Source organism: Culex quinquefasciatus, chromosome 3 (genome assembly GCF_015732765.1).
Source record: "Culex quinquefasciatus strain JHB chromosome 3, VPISU_Cqui_1.0_pri_paternal, whole genome shotgun sequence".
Classification (NCBI taxonomy): Eukaryota; Metazoa; Arthropoda; class Insecta; order Diptera; family Culicidae; genus Culex; species Culex quinquefasciatus.
The window spans coordinates 74779028-74799144 of NC_051863.1; the positions used below are offsets into that span (position 1 = coordinate 74779028).

General features: G+C 39.6%; 2 protein-coding genes across 7 annotated transcripts in view; one reads left to right on the forward strand and one right to left on the reverse strand.

Annotated features, from left to right (window-relative positions):
• The window catches only part of LOC6039215 (flotillin-2), a 284003-nt gene that overhangs the window by 219536 nt on the left and 44350 nt on the right, over positions 1-20117 (reverse strand). The window lies entirely within an intron of this gene.
• On the forward strand, positions 9083-14625 carry LOC6032713 (glucose dehydrogenase [FAD, quinone]). Its single transcript, XM_038266101.1, has 2 exons — positions 9083-10273; positions 12922-14625. Exons 1-2 carry the CDS (start codon positions 9736-9738, stop codon positions 14406-14408), a joined length of 2025 nt encoding a protein of 674 aa, XP_038122029.1. The 5' UTR covers positions 9083-9735; the 3' UTR covers positions 14409-14625.

Here is a 20117-nt window from a genome sequence, read left to right on the forward strand (position 1 = left end):
ATGTAGCTGATTACCGTAAACTAGAGTTTATTTTTCAACAAAACTTGCACAATTGATATCCAATATAACATAACGAAGTTGACTTTATAGCTTTCGGCCCCTATTACTAGTACCAATCACTAGTGTCTTCCTTTTATCCACTAGGACTTCGCCGCCGCGGTCTCCTAAGTGTACGAGAGTATGGCACGGAGCGACGGCGCCGAATACCCATTTTGATACTTAGAATATTAGGGCACCTACCGCAGAATTCGAACCTCAGGATTGTTTGTTCAGTGCGCGGTCCGATTGATCCATACGGTCAGGGTTGCGAATGAGCGAGCGCTCACGGAAGGCTTGCTCGCTCCAGCTGGAGCGTGAGTTTTTATCAGGTAGCTCGTGCTCGCTCACGCTCACCGGAGCGTTTTGCGCTCACGTGAGCTGGTGAGCCAAAGTAGGTAGTTGTTTTTTTTCTGTTGAAGCATCTGCCTGTTTGAAACGAAGTTTCCAGAACTATCTCAGCACAGGCAGTGTCTTGCGAACCTTCGAGGTGAACGGACACTAGAGCTGCGGTATTTTTTACTACCTAAGCTCAGAGTTATTTCAAACAAAATTCACAGTCTTTTTAAAGACTACCTGAGTTACTTTCCAAAATTCTAAACAGTCTTTTCAAGACTAACCCCACCTGAAATTTTGTTGTATTTTACAAACGAAGCCATCTTTTAAGAGAACTTTGCTTGCAAAATGCGTCAAAACAAAGGTAAACGCAAATCTTCTGAAGATTTGATCGTTACGTCGGTGAAGCGTTTGAACGCTAAACCGGCTAACGGAAACAGAAAAAGAAAACAGCCTCTTCTGAGGTCTGATTCTGATTCTGAAAGTGAGGTCAATCCTCCAATTCCATTGGCAAACGGTTTCGGTGTTTTATCCGAAACTGTGGACAAGGATCCTTCTCCTCGTACTGAGCCTTCTGCCGTCGAGAAACGAGTAAAGGCTCCGCCAATTGTAGTGACTTCCGTCTCCGATTTGGCAAGCTTTCGAACGCAACTGAAGAATTGCAAGGAAACTTGCAATTTGAAGGTTTCGTTCCAGCTTGGTCGAAGAGGAGAATGTCGCTTGTTGACGGAATCTTTACAAGATCACCAAACTTTTGTTGGTTATTTGAAAACCACAAACACAATTTCTACACGTATGAGACCAAGAATGCTCGTCCATTCAAGGCGGTCTTAAAAGGTCTCTCCAACGACTTGTCGGTGGATGAGATCAAAAACGAACTTAAGGTGTTGCTTGGCTTTGCCCCATCCCAAGTAATACCAATGAAGAAAAAATCAAACGGGAATATTTCTCGCTTTGGTTTGACTTCACAATTTTATCTGATTCATTTCAACAGAAATGAAATCAACAATTTGAAACTTTTGGACAAAGTTCAGTTTTTGTTCCATGTACGGGTAAAGTGGGAGCATTTTAAGAAACATGGCGGTAATGGCCAGAATCTGACCCAGTGCCGGCGTTGCCAGGCATTCGGTCACGGTACTGATCATTGCGCCATGGTTCCAAAATGCATGGTTTGCGGGGATTCTTCTCACGACAAGGACAATTGTCCCGTGAAAGAAGTCACCCAATTTAAATGTGCAAATTGTGGTGGAAATCACAAATCAAATTTCTGGGATTGCCCCATCAGAAAAAAGGTTTTGGATTCTCGTGCTAAGCATCAGCCGAAATCCAAACCGAAATTTTCTCAAAGTCAGGTTGTACCTGCATCTTTAAATCAAACGTTCGTGCTGTCTCACTCGAACAATACCCCTACCGTGGAAAAGTTAGGTAACACTAATGGTATTTCTTATGCCAACGTCGTTTCGGGTTCGGGTTCATCCACGAATTTTAAATCCTCTACCAATATTCCTGAAATTGGGCAGGTACCTCAAATCTCATTTGAAAATGTTTCTGCTGGCAACGCTTTGGGATCTTCTGATCTCGGCGATGTTACGTTTGAAAAAATGACTTTTTTGCAAAACTCACTGTTTGGTTTGATTCAAACAATGAGTAATGCTACATCCATGATGGAAGCTATCCAGATTGGATTAAAATTTGCGAATGATGTTGTTCTTACCCTGAAGTTTAATCATGGATCTAAGTAATTCCATCAATATTATGAATTTTAATGCTCGCTCTTTGAAAGCGAAAGAAAATGAATTTTTCAACTTTTTACGAGTTCATAACGTGCATGTTGCTGTTATAACCGAAACATTTTTAAAAACTGGCACTTATTTGAAAAGTGATCCAGATTATAAAGTTACAACCAATAACAGAATGAATCGAAATGGCGGTGGAGTTGCAATAGTTATCCACCGTAGTATGACTTATAGCACGTTACGTGACTTTAAGTTAAAAGTTATTGAAAGTTTGGGCATTGAACTTGAAACTTCTTTTGGAAAAATTATGATTGCAGCTGCATATTTGCCACTCCAATGCACTGGGGAAAATAAAAATTATTTCAAAGGGGATTTGAATAAACTTACTCGGCATAGATCTCGATTTTTGATCATCGGTGATTTTAATGCCAAACACCAATCTTGGAATAATTCAAAAGTAAATTCCAATGGTAAAATTCTATTCAGAGATTGCACTTCTGGTCTTTATTCGGTTTTATACCCGAATGGGCCAACTTGCTTTTCTTCTGTTAGAAATCCATCAACAATTGATTTGGTTTTGACAAATCAAAGTCAGTATTGTGGTCCTTTAGTGACTCATGCTGATTTTGATTCTGATCACCTTCCAGTAACATTTTCACTTTCTCATGAAGCAGTTACCAGACCCAATAGTTCTGTGTTTAATTACCACAAAGCTAATTGGGACAGGTATCAGCATCATATTGAGAATAATTTAAATCATGATTTTGTTTTAGAAACCAAAGCTGATATTGATTCAGCCTTGGAATCTTTAACTAATGCAATTTTGGATGCTAGGAATATTGCTATTCCTAAAGTCCAAGTCAAATTTGATTCTCCCATTATTGATGACGATCTTCAGCTTCTGATTCGTCTGAAAATGTTCGCCGAAGACAGTATCAACGTTCTCGTGATCCTGCACTGAAGCGAATTCAAAAGATTTGCAAAAGGTTATTGACCACAGAGTCACTCTCCTGCGAAATGAAAAGTTCGCAAGAGATGTCGAACAAATTAAACCTTATTCCAAACCTTTTGAAACTTTCAAAGGTTCTTAAGAAACCTCAAAACCAATCCCTTCTTTAAAAGATGGTGATAATATTCTATTAACTAATGGGGAAAAAGCTCAAAACTTGCTCAGCAGTTTGAGAGTGCTCATAATTTCAACCTGAATGTTTTGAGTCCTATTGAAGAACAAATTTCAATAGAATTTCAGAATATTGTTGAACAAGAATTTTCATCAGATGAAGTTTTTAATACGGATCTGAATGAAATAAAATCTATTATCAAAAAATTTAAAAATATGAAAGCCCCTGGTGAGGATGGCATTTTTTACATTTTAATTAAAAAATTACCTGAAGCAACTTTAAGTAGCTTGGTCAAAATTTGCAACAAATGTTTTGATTTGGCATATTTTCCCAGTAGTTGGAAAAATGCTAAAGTAGTTCCGATTTTGAAACCGGATAAAAATCCTGCTGAAGCCTCAAGCTATCGGCCCATTAGTTTGCTTTCATCTATTAGTAAATTATTCGAAAGAATAATTCTTAATAGAATGATGACGCACATTAATGAAAATTCAATTTTCGCTGATGAGCAGTTTGGATTTCGCCTTGGGCATTCAACTACTCATCAGTTGTTGAGAGTTTCAAATTTAATTCGAAGCAACAAATCTGAGGGCTATTCTACTGGCGCTGCTCTTCTAGACATAGAAAAAGCATTTGACAGTGTTTGGCATAAAGGTTTGATTGCGAAATTGAAAAGGTTTAATTTTCCGATTTATATCGTGAAAATTATCCAAAATTATTTGACGGATCGTACTCTGCAGGTATGTTATCAGAATAGCAAATCTGATCAACTACCTGTACGTGCTGGCGTCCCTCAAGGAAGCATTTTGGGTCCAATTTTATACAATATTTTTACTTCTGACTTGCCTGATTTGCCCCCAGGATGTCAGAAATCACTTTTTGCTGATGATACAAGCATCTCCGCCAAAGGTAGAAGCCTTCGTGTCATCACAAGAAGATTACAAAAGCTTGGATATTTTCAATTCTTATTTGAAAGAATGGAAAATTACTCCAAATGCTGCAAAACTCAACTTATTATTTTCCCTCACAAACCAAGGGCTGATTTTCTTAAACCAAAAAGTCATCACATTATAAAGATGAATGAGGTAAATTTAATGTGGGAGGATAAAGTGAAATATCTTGGACTTGCTTTTGACAAAAACCTTACTTACAAGGATCACATTGAAAGTATCCAGGTTAAATGTAACAAATATATTAAATGTTTGTATCCACTTATAAACAGGAATTCTAGACTTTGTCTCAAGAATAAACTGTTAATTTATAAACAAATTTTCAGACCTGCCATGCTTTATGCTGTGCCGATCTGGACAAGCTGTTGCTTAACCAGGAAGAAAAACTTCAGAGGATTCAGAACAAAATTCTGAAAATGATTCTGAAACTTCCTCCCTGGTTCAGCACCAGTGAACTTCATCAATTAGCCGAAGTTGACACTTTGGATGTTATGTCCAATAAGATAATTGATGCATTTCGACAAAAATCATTGCAGTCTTCAGCTGCATTGATCCGCTCTTTATATAGTTTATAAGTTAGTTTTAAGGTATCCCTTTTCCTTTTGTACATGTAGGACCTCCTACATTTGAAATCACTGAATAGCGAAAGCTACAATATTTCATGAATAAATGAAAGTTGCTAGTATTTAAAATTGAGGTGAAAAGTCATCGATTGTGATTGGTCACTCAATAATATTTTAACTGAATGAATGTACATGGAAAAGAAAATCTGAATAAATATAACATAACATCTCAGCACAGGCAGCAAAAACAAATAAGAAAGTGGTCGAACAAACAAAAGTAAGCAATGAAATGGATTGGGTCAGCGAACGGAAATATACGTTCTATTTAAAATCTAGACATTTTCGAACAAGGAACAAGAAACTAAATTCATAATGTAAACATTCATTGACGTGAAGAGATGCACTGTTTGTTCACAAATCAAATCCATATTGGACCATATTGTTTTGCTGTTATGTACAATTTTTTTTGTCAATTTATGTATATTTTATTTTAAAATATTGACAATTTATGAATATTTTATTTTAAAATATTGACAATTTATGTAAATTTTTCATTAGGTTTGGTTGCGGAAGTGTTGAATAAAATCCTTTTGCTGGAAGAAGAGCCACCCCATACGTGGTGAAAAATATTGTCAATTTATTTGATTTGAGTCAAAAGGGTTATTTAAACCCTTAGCAATTTTGAGGCTTATATTTAAAAATAGAACTGTTTCAAAAATGTTACCCTATTTTCTAAAATATTTGCCAAATAAAGACTAACCTTATAGAAATGATCCGCCGAACTTACCAAAGCATTAATCTTCTTGAATCAATTAATTGTTTTGTAAGTTTTTCTAAGGTTTACAGGCCCTTTTATTCAGGCGTCTATACCGCACCTCTCTGCTACAATAAGGCCTTTAAATTCTGAAATATTTATAAATTTAACTGTATGTCTAAAAGATGATTTGCCCCTTGCGAATCCAACATTTTATTTAAAACATGGTTGATGAAAATAAGCTATTCCAATTCATCTATCATAACATTTGTTCTCAAAGTCATAATTCCACAGCCCTACTTCACCTTAAGCAAAAAATCCATAAAGAATTGAAAAAAAAACTTTTTCAAAAGCGTTAAATGATTAGCAACACGTCCAAAATGAGCGCTCCGTGAGCGAAATATGAGCGCCAGCGCGAGCGTGGAGCAAACGTGAGCGCGGGCAAACGTGAGCTAGCTCGCGCAGCGCTCCTCCTCACGAATGAGCGAAAAGTGAGCGCTCACGAGCGCGTGAGCGCGTGAGGAACGCAACACTGCATACGGTCGAGACAACCAATCAGCAGCGTGACCAGGAATGACCCCTCCGGGAAATCTAGAACACATTTCTGTCGAGGGGGGCACGGAACCCCCAGGCCCCCTAATGGTACCGCCAGTGCTACCAATATAACATAAGCTCTCAGAATAGCGCTTTAAAAATTGGCAACTTCCATACAAAGATGTTGAAAATAAGCTGACTCGCACTCCGATTCTAACTTCTGAATAATTAACGACTCATGTTCACGAATGGAATGTAAAGAGCCTTATCTAAACAAATCATAATAATTTTATGGAGACGCATGATGCTTCAAGAACACCAACGAAACTTTTCATATATTTTGAGTGTTATCAATTTTTCAAGTGTTGAACTCTCAAATTTGTTGCATTGAATTTTGTCGTTTCAAATCAAATTATTCGCTCTACAGCATTGCCTTGGCGTTCTCGATTGCGAGATTCCTACTCGAAACTAGGTGTCCGAAGGCTTGATTGTTAAGGTAATTGCAAACCTCTTTTTACACCTTAGCCTCCATCCAGCCCGGGATTCGAACTGACGACCTTTGGATTGTGAGTCCAACTGCCTACCAGCGACTCCACCGAGGCAGGAACCAGGGAGACGACTCCTACACCTGGATTGAGCTAACGACCTAACCTCTAGGTTAGACCGGGGCCAACATTTACTTCCCCATCCGACGGAAGGCGTGGTCAGACAAATCTCGCCACAAAAAATGCCACCGGGACCGTCTGGGATCGAACCCAAGGCCGACTGGGTGAGAGGCAACCACGCTTTCCCCTACACCACGGTCCCGGATTCTGAATTTTGTCGTTAGAGAGGTATAATTTGTGAACTTTTAGGTGGAAATAGGGTTGAGTAATAAAAATGCATTCAATAATCTTTAATCCAATTAATATTCCCAAAAATTTGAGAATTCGATTCGATACATTGTTGCAAGTGTTAATAGTGAATTCACAATTTTGTAATAAAAACGACAAGAAAAAGTCTAGTTTTTGGCAAGCTTAAAAATATGTTCAACGATTTTGCTTCTTTCACCACAAACAAACCGTGAGAGCTCGTAAAGTATAACTAAAGGCGTCAAGATTTAGAGCTCACATGATGTAGATGCAGTAATCTGCGCAATCCATTCTATGTTTTAGAAGGTTTGCATGAGGTTAAAAACTTTTAAAAATACTCAAAACGTTTAATTTGATATAAAACAAATACAAACGTGGAAGAACTTTTTTTATGGTTCGAAGTCACACAAAGTATGTAAGTAGGGTAGAGCAGTCATCAATGAGACACGGGGAACAATGATAAAATGACTCTCACAAGTAGTAGTTTCAACCAATCAGGCTCATATTTTGGGGAAAGGTGTGTCTACAGGATACACGTCTGCCATAATAGTGGCTTTGGTTATGGACGCTCCGTTATTCGTTAACGTTTGATTCTGGGGTGTAAAAGTAAGCTCGTAAGCTGCCATAAACAACAAAACTAACATTTCTTTAGATTTATGTCGACTATTCATAGGGAATGAGTTGGGCTACAGTTAGGTTTTACGCCGTGACGTCATTTGACAGCTCGTGTGCACTGTTTACATGGTCTTCGTCGATTGTCGACAAATTTCCCCGAACAAAATCGACGACGTCATCGAACAGTGCACTCCTTTCTAACCTCCAAATCGAGTCGGCGTAAAACTTAATGTCCCTTCATTAGGTTTAACCAAAATTAAGAATATACCCAGAACCCATAGCTGTCTCATTGTTCCCCACTCCTTTTAGCCCATGGGTAACAATGAGACACTTTAATTTTTCTTAAATAAACTTATCAAAATCTATGTAATTCTTTCAAAACATGAATTGAAAATGATTTTTGGCATATTTATTGAGTTTTAACTGCATTGAACAAAAAACATAAAGTTATTTGATATATATATATATGGATTTTACAAAATTCAACTACTTTTTAGTATAACTTATGTTAATTAAAGTTTCAAGTTGGTAAAATTGTTTTAAAATAATTAAGGCAAGCTACCTACAACGTAACCATACAAAAACATGACGTTTTACTAGAAAATTATTAATTTTTGTAGAGTGTCTCATTGTTCCCCAGTTGTCTCGTTGTTCCTGCCAAGTGCGTCTACAATGAGACAGTTGAATAACTCGGGCTGTAGACGAATATCGATCCCATACTTTGGTCAATGTTAGAACACATTAAAAGGAAGTAAATGCAACAAAAAGCTCAATAAACACGCTGATGATAAAAATACAAAAATCGTTTAATGTTAAAAATCAAAAGTGTCTCATTGATGACTACCCCACCTTAATATGTATTTTTTCCAAAAGACAAAAAAAGTGGTGAAATTTCGACCACAGAGAAATTATTTACTAAATCGACCAATTTCCTAAATTTTATGCTTTTTTTATTTTTTTCATTTGGTTCAAACTTTGTGAGGGCCTTCCCTATGACCAACAAAGTGATTCCAAAAAAATGTTTAAGTCAGCTTCTATTTTTTTAAGAATAAGACGGATTATTAATTTCCGCAAAGCATATTTTTTCAAAATTCGTACTGTAATGGCAACATTTTTGTAAGAACTTCTGTATGGCTCAAAAGCTAAAGTTTGGCTCTAAAAAATATATATAAATTGTTTTTTTGGGAAACTGAAGTTTCGTAAAAAAATAGGAAATCGTCTACCTTGTACTTTTTTTAATCTGAACAGTCCTCTGTAAGGGTCATAAGATGAAGACATTTTGCTCAAAACCGACGGGCATCAACAAAGCGCAATAACAACTACATTCAGTAAATAATGAATCTTTACGGGTTTTCTTTACAAATCCAATAAATTAACCCAAAATTCAAAAACGTATTAAAATCATAAAAAAAATGATTGACCGTATAATTTCATACTAGACATAACTATGCTGATTCTCATACAAAAAATTCGATCCACACCTCAGTGTAAGTCGTTAAACATGACCCACAAATTATGAAAACTTCCTCACACTCACCGGTCTGACAAAAGAATATCCCCAAATTCGTTCCAAACGTACATGGTTTATCGTCGTGCCACTGGCTGATTACTATTCGTAGGAAGTAGACTTGCAGGTTTAAACAGTTCGCTTACGGTTGTATAAAACAAACATTTGTCCTTGAATTTGCCTTATTTATTTAAGGTATTTGTTTTTAAATTAAGAAAATGTACCTAGAATCTACTCAATTGATCAACTTTTAAAAATAAAAATTGTGCAGCCATCTATCTTGTGCAAGTTAGATGACAATGAGTGATGCCACTAATTATACTTAAACATGTCAACATTAGTATTGGCTACTGAGTTCCAAAACGACGGTAAATGACCTTCAAACTAGCACAAGTCATCCAACAAATTGGCACACATAGAAAACATTAAACATTTATTTTTAGCGAAGTTGGTTTGTCCAACAAAGATATTGCATTGATTAAACAAATAAAAAGCCGATAAATGATTCTAACCGAAATGAACATTTCACGGTCAAGTTTAAGGTCGATTAAAGAAAAGTTTGCGTGTCAATCTACTATCTAGCGAAGCATAAATCCATACGAGACCTGGCGGCGCGTCACCGCTAGGCAATGAATTAATTCGTCCAATTTGGGCTTCTGATAGTTGATGCTCGACCGCTGAAAAAATGCGACCGTTTTGACCCCACCTTCACGGCTTTCGGTTTTTTTTAAGTCAATGCAGCTACCCCACAGTACAGAATCTCAAACAGTTCCGTTCAATGTTAGCCTCAGTCTTTTTCCGGAGCTCGCGATCGTCGGACGCTCAAAGAAGATCGAATCGGTTCTGCCCACCACAATGGCGGGTATCTTTCGTGCAAAGTTTGTGGTCCTTGTGCTATTGATAGTACAAAATGTAGGCGCCGACAGTGCGGAACAAAACTTGGTAATGGGCGAAGGTTCTTTCGAAAACTTGAACGATTTCGAAAAACAGTCCAACGTGGACTCTATCAACGATGATTTTCTCAGTGAAACGAAAGGACGTTACAAGGCGAAGAACATTCTAAACCAGTACGATTTTGTGATAGTTGGCTCGAGTCCTGCGGGGTGTGTTTTGGCAAATAGACTGTCCGAGAATCCCGAGTGGAAAGTGCTACTGTTGGAGGCTGGAGAGCGGGAAAATTTGTTCGTGAAGATTCCGGTGTTTGCGGCATATTTTCAGTCCACCAGCTATACCTGGAACTACCTAGCTGAGCGACAAAACTATTCTTGCCGGGGTAAGATAACTTTATAACAAATACAAATTAAAAAATTAAATTGTCGCACGAGCATTTTCAGCTAAATTGAGTTGTAGATGAGCAGTTCTCTACGGAATCGGTCTTTTTTCTTTAATTTTAATTTTTGTATTTTTTAATCCGGCTGAAACTTTTTTGGTGCCTTCGGTATGCCCAAAGAAGCCATTTTGCATCATTAGTTTGTCCATATAATTTTCCATACAAATTTGGCAGCTGGCCATACAAAAATGATATGTGAAAATTCAAAAATCTGTATCTTTTGAAGGAATTTTTTGATCGATTTAGTGTCTTCGGCAAAGTTGTAGGTATGGATATGGACTACACTGAAACAAATGATACACGGTAAAAAAATTTTTGGTGACTTTTAATTTAACTTCTTGTCACTAAAACTTGATTTGCAAAAAAAACTATTTTTAATTTTTTTTATTTTTTGATTTGTTTTAGAGGACATAAAATACCAACTTTTCAGAAATTTCCAGAAAGGGCAAAAAATCTCATACCGAGTTATGATTTTTTGAATCAATACAGATTTTATCAAAAAATCGAATATTGGTCGCAAAAATTTTTCAACTTAATTTTTCGATGTGAAATCGAATTTGCAATCAAAAAGTACTTTAGTGAATTTTTGATAAAGTGCATTGTTTTAAAGTTATAACCCTTTTTAGGTAACCTTTTTGAAAAAAGTCGCAGTTTTTATTTTTTTTTTAAATTAGTACCCATGTTTGCCCACCTTTGAAAAAAATATTTTTGAAGAGCTGAGAAAATTCTCTATATTTTGCTTTATTGAACTTTGTTGACACGACCCATAGTTGCTGAGATATTACCATGCAAAGTTTAAAAAACAGGAAAATTGATGTTTTCTAAGTCTTACCCAAACAACCCACCATTTTCTAATGTCGATATCTCAGCAACTATAAATCCGATTTACAATGTTTAAACATGAAACATTCGTCAAATTTTCTGATACTTTCGAAAAAAATATTTTCAAAAATTTTAAATCAAGACTAACATTTTAAACGGGCCAACATTCAATATAACGCCCATTTTAAATGTCAGTCTTGATTTAAATTTTTTAAAAATATTGTATTCGAAAAGATCGGAAAATTTTACGAATGTTTCATGTTTTAACATTGTAAATCGGATTTATAGTTGCTGAGATATCGACATTAGAAAATGGTGGGTTGTTTTTTAACCTTTGTATGGCAATATCTCAGCAACTATGGGTCGTATCAACAATGTTCAATAAAGCAAAATATAGAGAATTTTCTCAGCTTTTCAAAAATATTTTTTTTCAAGGGTGGGCAAACAGGGGCACTAATTTAAAAAAAAATAAAAACTGCGACTATTTTCAAAAAAGTTACCTAAAAAGGGTTATAACTTGAAAACGGTGCACTGTATCAAAAATTCACTTCAGTACTTTTTAATTGCAAATTCGATTTCACATCGAAAAATGAAGTTGAAAAATTTTTGCGACCAATATTCGATTTTTTGAAAAAATCTGTATTGATTCAAAAAATCATAACTCGGTCAAAGATTTTTTGCCCATTCTGGAAATTTCTGAAAAGTTGGCATTTTATGTCCTCTAAAACATATCAAAAAATAAAAAAAATAAAAATAGTGTTTTTTGCAAATCAAGTTTTAGTGACAAAAAGTTTTTAATCACCAATTTTTTTTTCACCAATTTTTTTTTACCGTGTATCATTTTTTTTCAGTGTAGTCCATATCCATACCTCCAACTTTGCCGAAGACACCAAATCGAACAAAAAATTCCTTCAAAAGATACAGATTTTTGAATTTTCACATATCATTTTTGTATGAACAGCTGCCAAATTTGTATGGAAAATTATATGGACAAACTAATGATGCAAAATGGCTTCTTTGGGCATACCGAAGGCACCAAAAAAGTTTCAGCCGGATTAAAAAATACAAAAAAAACGAATGACCGAAATCTCAGAGAATTGCTCAGATGCAATTTTTGACCTTTACTTATCCCCAAAACTCGATTTCAATGTCCAGTACCTACTAGAACAGATTCTTCACTTTTACTAATGGTTAAAAAAAACCTTAGTTCCACTCGTTTTCCGTTTTCTTTACCTACAACAGTACTGGTCGAAAGTATATGACATTGGATGCATTGTCAAACCTAAATCCCAATTCAAGTTGCTGGTCAGGAGTGTAGCCAGAATTTTGGTTCGGGGGAGGGGCTGGAAGAAGAAACTTTCTTCTTCTTTTCTTCTTCTTTGCTCTCTCCCATATGTCTTCCAAAAATTTCGGAGGGGGGCTTCAGCCCGGCTACGGGCCTGTTTCCGGTGTTCGTTCGTGTTTGACCAAACCTTATGAAATTTTCAGCACTCACTATTTTGACGATATCTCCAAAAATAGTCTGGTTTGAATTTTGGAGGGGTCACGCCAAAAGCGCAATGTCATATACTTTTGGCCAGAAAAAAACCGAACGAACTGGCCAGTTTCATAAGGTTTGATCGAAGCACAAGCGAACACCGGCAACTTGAATTTGGAGTTAGGTTTGACAAATCGTCCAATTTCATATACTTTTGACCAGTACTGTATAACGAGAGAAATTATTATTTGGGAATCAAATAATAAAACAACAATTTTGTTTCTCATTCTAGGAATGGAAGACCAACGGTGCGGAATGCCGCGTGGCAAGGGCCTAGGAGGATCAACGCTCATCAACTACATGATGTACGTTCGCGGAAATCGTGACGACTTCGATCGCTGGGCCACACAGGGAAATCCGGGATGGTCATTTGACGATGTTTTGCCTTACTTTAAGAAATCGGAGAGATCCTTGCTGGGCACCAAAAACGGATACCACGGTACAAGCGGACCATTAGATGTGAGTTACGTGCCTTTCAAGTCGGAGATGGCTCGAGGTTTCGTCTCAGCTCTGCAAGAACTGGGGATGCCTTTGGTAGATTACGACGGAGAAAATCAACTCGGAGTTTCGTTTTTGCATGCAAACCTTAGGAACGGCCAACGTTTGTCTGCCAGTACGGCTTTTCTCGAACCGGTCGAGCAACGACCGAATCTTCACATCTTGACTGGTTCAAGGGTCACTAAAGTCTTGATTGATCCTAGAACAAAAGCGGCCTATGGGGTCGAGTTCATACGCAAACGATCGCGATACGCAGTGATAGCAAAGAAAGAAGTGATTTTGTCTGCAGGAGGTCTTCAAACACCACAACTGCTGATGCTCTCCGGAGTCGGACCAAAGGAACAGTTGAAAAAAGTTGGAATACCTGTGATCCAAGATTTGCCCGTGGGAAAAGTTTTGTACGACCATATTTACTTTACCGGATTGACATTCCGAACAAACACCAAGCATCTTACTCTGAACGTAGACCGGCTTCTTACGTTGAGTGCAATAAGTCAATATTTACAAGGGAACGGAACATTGACTATACCCGGAGGAGTAGAAGTGCTTGGTTTCATAAATACTCTCAACACAAGTCGCGACGCGGTTCCGGACATTGAACTTATCTTCGTTAACGGATCGCCTGGCTCGGATCATGGCAGTGGCATACGCAGAGGACTTCGGCTAAGCGACGAAACTTACGAGCGCTACCTACCTCTGGAATCAGGCGACATCGATACTTTCACTGTCAATCTGGTACTGCTACATCCCAAATCCAAAGGATACATGGAACTCAAAAGTGACAACCCCTTCCAGTGGCCTAAGTTTTACACCAACTTTCTCAAGGAAGAGGAAGACTTGGAGACACTGGTGCGTGGCATCAAACGTGTGATCAACATTGTTGACACCCCCGCGATGAAGCGTTACGGTGCGCGTCTTCACAACATTCCAATGAGGGCGTGTGCTCTTCTAGGGCACGGCACCGACGACTATTGGAGGTGTGCACTGCGCACTCAAGCTACCTCGATGTACCACCAAACTGCCACCTGCAAAATGGGCCCTGAATCGGATCTGGAAGCTGTCGTCTCTCCCCAGCTGAGGGTGTACGGAATCTCGAATCTGCGAGTGGCCGACGTCAGTATAGTTCCGGTAACGCTTAGCGGACACCCGGCGGCGCTGGCGTACATGATCGGCGAAAAACTGGCCGATATGATGAAGGAGGAGTGGACGAAGTCAAGATGAGACAGAATGTATATAAGAGAGTAGTAAAACTAGCAGTTTTTTTTTGTGTGTTTTATAGTACGGCTACCTTTTAGTGCCCTCAGTGAGATGTTCATCTAACTGTGCATTACCTGTAAATAGACGAGAGATAAAAGAGATTAGCACAAATTTCTGCAAGGCTGAATTTTATTTTAACATGAAAAAAGTATCTTATGTTAAAAAACGAAACAGTAATCTTATGTTCTCCACAGTAAACATTGTTATTGCTTATACTTGTTATCTATATCTTATCATTAACCTTTAAACTTAAAATAAACAGTTGCTTTTTAGAAAATTTTATTTTTTTTTCTGTCGCCTTAAAAAATATAATCCACTAATTATAAAATTGTTGTCCTCATTTATGCAAAAGTATAATTTCACTTCCCTTCTAAAGCAACTTCCTTATTGAATGGAAAATGATATGAGGATGCCATGCGCATGGGAATGCGGGTGTGAAATAAGAACAAAACGAAGCTTGATCTTGAGTCTAAGCCAAAAGCAAATCCTATACCTTTCTTTAGTAAGAAAACCAAAACGAATCTTCCGTTTACAAAATCGGGCCACCCTCGTACTCCAGAACGCACTTCTTGTGTCGCGTCAAATTTATAAATTTCAGGACCAGAACAGAACGGACCGCAGTCACCGGTCTGAGACGATGCAGATCACAAGAAGCACGCGGCGTTCCTGTTGGCGACCGTGCAGACCGGTTGCGATAGCAGTTTTATTTTTGACATTTTTCGCCAAAACTGAACAGAGTATCGGCATCACTAAACTGTTTCTGACCGAATTTATCGCTCGCGAAAAGCAGGAAAATGTTCAAGGTGAATCGATTAACTAAACTGTGAGATGAGAATTTAAACAAAAGTTTTGCAGATGTGAAAGAGGTCTACGACTTTGTGATTGTGGGAGGCGGAGCGGCCGGAGCAGCGTTGGCCAATCGGTTATCGGAGATTTCCCAGTGGCAGATCTTGCTCTTGGAGGCCGGTGGACGAGACAATCTCTTCTCGGATGTACCTTTCTTCGCTGCATATTTGCAGTCTACTGCCCTGAACTGGAATTTCCGGGCAGAGAAACAGGACGGTATTTGCCTAGGTCAGTGTCTGTTGCAGCAGGTGCGTTGACAGTGTGTGTTGTTAATCTTTAATTTTTGGTTGGTTTTAGGGATCAAAGAGGAGCGGTGTCCCATGCCAAGAGGCAAAGGGTTAGGAGGTAGTACGATCATAAATTATATGATCCACAATAGAGGCAATCCGGATGATTTTGATTCCTGGGCAGCTGCTGGCAACGAAGGATGGTCGTACAAGGATGTACTGCCTTACTTTAAAAAGTTTGAAAACGTGAATTTTAAGGACACGAGCAGCACTCATAAACGCGGAAAAGGAGGTCCAGTAAATGTAGAGTATGTTCCTTACCGATCACCACTTGTGCGGATTTTTGTGAAAGCAAACAAACAGCTCGGTCGAAACGTTATCGATTATAACGGAGACACTCAGTTTGGCGTAGACTATCTCCAATCCACTACGAGACGCGGAAAAAGAGTCACTGCAGCATCTGCATATCTTAAGCCTATTTTCGGAAGACCTAATTTGCATGTCCTAACAAAGGCAAGGGTAACCAAAGTGGTGATCGATCCATTGAATAAAAATGCTACGGCTGTAGAATACCTGTGGCGAAAGATGAAGCGTACGGTACGGGCCAGAAAGGAAATAATTTTGTCTGCCGGTGCTTATCAATCGCCCCAACTTCTTATGCTCTCTGGAATTGGTCCCAGGAAGCACCTCGAAGAACTGAACATACCGGTTTTGGTGGATCTACCAGTAGGAGAAACCATGTACGATCACCTGTTCCTGTCGGCGTTGACATTCGTAACAAACACTACCAATATGTCATTTGACACCGATCGTTTAGGATTGAACGAAATTTTGGACTATAAACGAGGAACCGGACTACTCACAGTTCCTGGTGCACTAGAAGCGCTGGCGTTCGTCAAAACCAACAACTCCAAGCAACCTCAAGATGTTCCCGACATAGAGTTTATGTTTCTCGCAGGATCGCCGGCTTCCGATCACGGCACGGGAGCACTGCGAGCCCTCCAATGGAAGGAAGACATTTTCGAGCAGGTCTACAAGCCTCTGGAAAGTATGGATCAATTCACGATCGCTACCATGTTGTTTAGACCCAAGTCAAAAGGATTCATAAAACTGAAAGACAACAACCCGCTACATTGGCCGTTGATCTACACCAACTACTTGAAGGAACCCGAAGACATGGAAACTATGGTACAAGGAGTAAAAGAAGCTCTTCGACTGCTCGAAACACCGACCATGCAAGCGATAGGGGCACGCGTAGTAGACACACCAATCCCAACATGCACCCAACACACATTCGCATCGGACAGCTACTGGGAATGCCTGATACGATCGCTGGCAGGATCGCTGTATCATCCCGTCAGCACTTGCCGCATGGGACCGACCAACGATTCCGCCGCGGTCGTTTCCCCAACGCTACAGGTGTACGGCGTTCAGAATTCCTCGTGCATCACTCTACGAGTTTGGTTGCTGTGCATACCGGAGAGTCTTGAAATATAATTTTACCGTGAAATCAATCAAATCTCGCCGAGATAACTGGTGCAGTCAGAAAGATAACTGGAGGACTCCAGCTGTTGGCGTTATCTGATACAACCCTGCCTGGAAAACAGTGGAAAACGCGCTGGAAAATTGTGGGTATCGGGCAAGTAAACACAACAACAATGATTTGTATCGTCACGCGAGCGTAACCTTCATGTGAGTCATCTGAACTGTGTCAACCAAATTATAGCGCAATCAATCCGTAACACTACTATAATAAGATCTGTCAAACGTTTGTCGTCAATCAACATGCCGGAGTATCAGTGCGTGATCTGCAATTTACGCGAAAAAAGCCTGTCCAAATTGTTGAGATGTGGACAATGCAAGAGCTGTGAGCATGTGAAATGTAAAGGTTTATCTGCTGAAGCCGCCGACGCACTTCGCCAGGGACCTTATTACTGTTCAACGATGTGCGAATTGGTCCCCAGATGAAAACAGTGATCACCGAAGTGAAGGAGATGAGGGTGAGCTGAGATCAGTTAAAGTTACAATGGATGATCTGGAGAGCTCCCACACTTACCTCTCCGGACAGATGGAGGACCTCCTGCAGGACATCAAAACCCTCAAGTCCGACCAAGCATCACTCAGGAAGCACGTTTCATCACTGGAGGGGAAACATGATACTGTCAGCAGCAAGGTGGATCAACTCGAACTGGAGGTCGACCGTTTACATAGAACGGCCATCTCCACTCATGCTGTTGTTCTTGGTATCCCGAACAAGCCACACGAAGTACCCGAACTTATCATCAAAAAAGTTGCTGCTGCTGTCGGGATTATCCTCCCTGATGAAGCCATTCTCGAAGCATCTCGCCTGGTACCCAAGGAGACAAGCTCGTCTAAAACACACCCGATCAAGGTCGTCTTCAGCCAGGAGCAATACAAAGAGGAGCTGTTCACCAAGAAAAAACAACACGGTCCACTGAGCATCTCAGATGTTGATCCGGAATTTGCTGGTATTGCTGGGAGGGTCACTTTGCGCGACGAATTGACCCAGTACGGTCTGAGGCTGCTGAAGAAAGTCCGGGATATTCAACTCGATGCTGATATTAAATTTGTCTGGCCGGGCAGAAACGGAGCTGTACTGGCCAAACGAACGGAAAATTCTAAAACTGAAGTCATCCGGAACCTGAAAGATGTGGATCGTCTTGAGCGTACGAGCAGCAAACGACTGCTGAACTTGTCGTCGGGCAATGCAACATCACCGTTGGAGAGTGGACCGAACCCGAAAAATCGTCGCCAATGAGTCGGGTCACACATGCAGCTGTTTTTATTTGTATTAATTTCTTTTATCAATGTATTGTAATCGTAAATATTCAGATATTGAACAATGGATAATAAATAAACACAAAAATCACACCCGAACGACTTTAAGAGTCTTGCAGTTAAACATTCGCGGAATAAATGATCTAGATAAATTCGACACTTTCAAGGAAATTTTGCAGCGGTACTCATCGCGCATCGATGTAGTTGTGCTTGGCGAAACCTGGCTTAAAGCTGACCGAACTGGATTGTACCAGCTGAATGGCTACAAAGGGATATTTTCCTGTCGTACTCATTCACATGGTGGGCTTGCCGTGTTTGTGAGATCGGATTTGACCATTGAAGAAACCATCAACACGACCTACGAGGGATTCCACCATATCAGTTGTACTATCAAAACATGTGGGAAGTACATTGATGTTCATGCAGTGTACCGACCTCCCCTCTTCGACTTCAACTTACTTCTGGCCAGATTTGAAAGCATCATCAGCAGCGTTCGTAGCGGACATGAACTAATATTAGTAGGAGATATCAACATCGCAGTAAATGACCTGGAAAACAGCAAAACCATCGAATATCTGCAGTTGCTGGAGTCGTATGAAGTATCTATGACTAACACTGAAACAACAAGACCAGTAAGCTCGAACATTCTAGATCACGTTATCTGTTCTGAAAGACTGGCAGAGGCTGCGGTGAATGAAACCATAGTATGTGAACTAAGCGACCATTGTCTCATTCTGTCTACGTTCGAGATTTCAGCCCCGACGCTGGTGAAATTGCTTCACAAGGACATCGTTGATCATCGCCGTTTGGAGGAACTGTTCGTTAATTCCATGGCAGGGTTGTCATCCACACTGACGGCAAACGACAGATTGTGTTACGTGATTGATAGCTATAATACAGCACTCGAGCAATGTACCAGAAGGGTAACCGTGCAAGCCAAACTGAAAGGACACTGTCCGTGGATGACATTGACACTTGGAAGCTGTTGCACATTAAGGAAAAATTATTGGAAAAGTCCCGGAAAAACCCACCGACGAAAGGCTAAAAGCGCTCTTGCGGCATGCTTCCAATAAACTAAATGCAGCCAAGGCCAAAGCGAAGCGAAACTATTACACAGGAAGGTTGGAAAACTCCAATCAAAGGAACACCTGGAACGTGGTTAACGAGGTACTTGGGAGAGAGCGATCTAAATCTGCCATTCAGGCTCTCAACTACAATGGACGAACAATCAGCGAAGGGACAGAAATTTGCGAGTGCTTGAACGAATACTTCTGCAACGTGGGAAAACATCTTGCTGATTCAATAGTAAGCGATAGAGATATCTTCAAGTTTGGAACGCTGAAACGTCTCGATAACTCAATCTTCTTGAGCCCGTCAACCATCGCCGAAGTGAGCAGTCTAATTCAAGGCCTGAATCCAAAAAAGTCTGCCGGTCCTGACAACATACCAATATCATTCGTCAAGAATCACCACTCGTTTTTTGCCGCTCTGCTGGTTGGAGTTTTCAACGAGATCATCCTCACTGGGCAATTTCCGCAGTGCCTTAAGATTGCGAAAGTTGTACCTTTTTGAAATCTGGCGATGCTAAGGAATCGAATAATTACCGTCCAATCTCAACTCTATCTGTACTCGACAAGATCATCGAAAAGCTGATTGCATCCAGGCTGGTCGACTACTTGAATCGTTTTGAACTCCTCTTTTCCCACCAATACGGGTTTCGCCAAGGATCCAGCACCCTCACAGCTGCTGTTGATCTTGTAGATGCTATCTACAGTGCCATGGACAGTCAGAAATTTGTCGG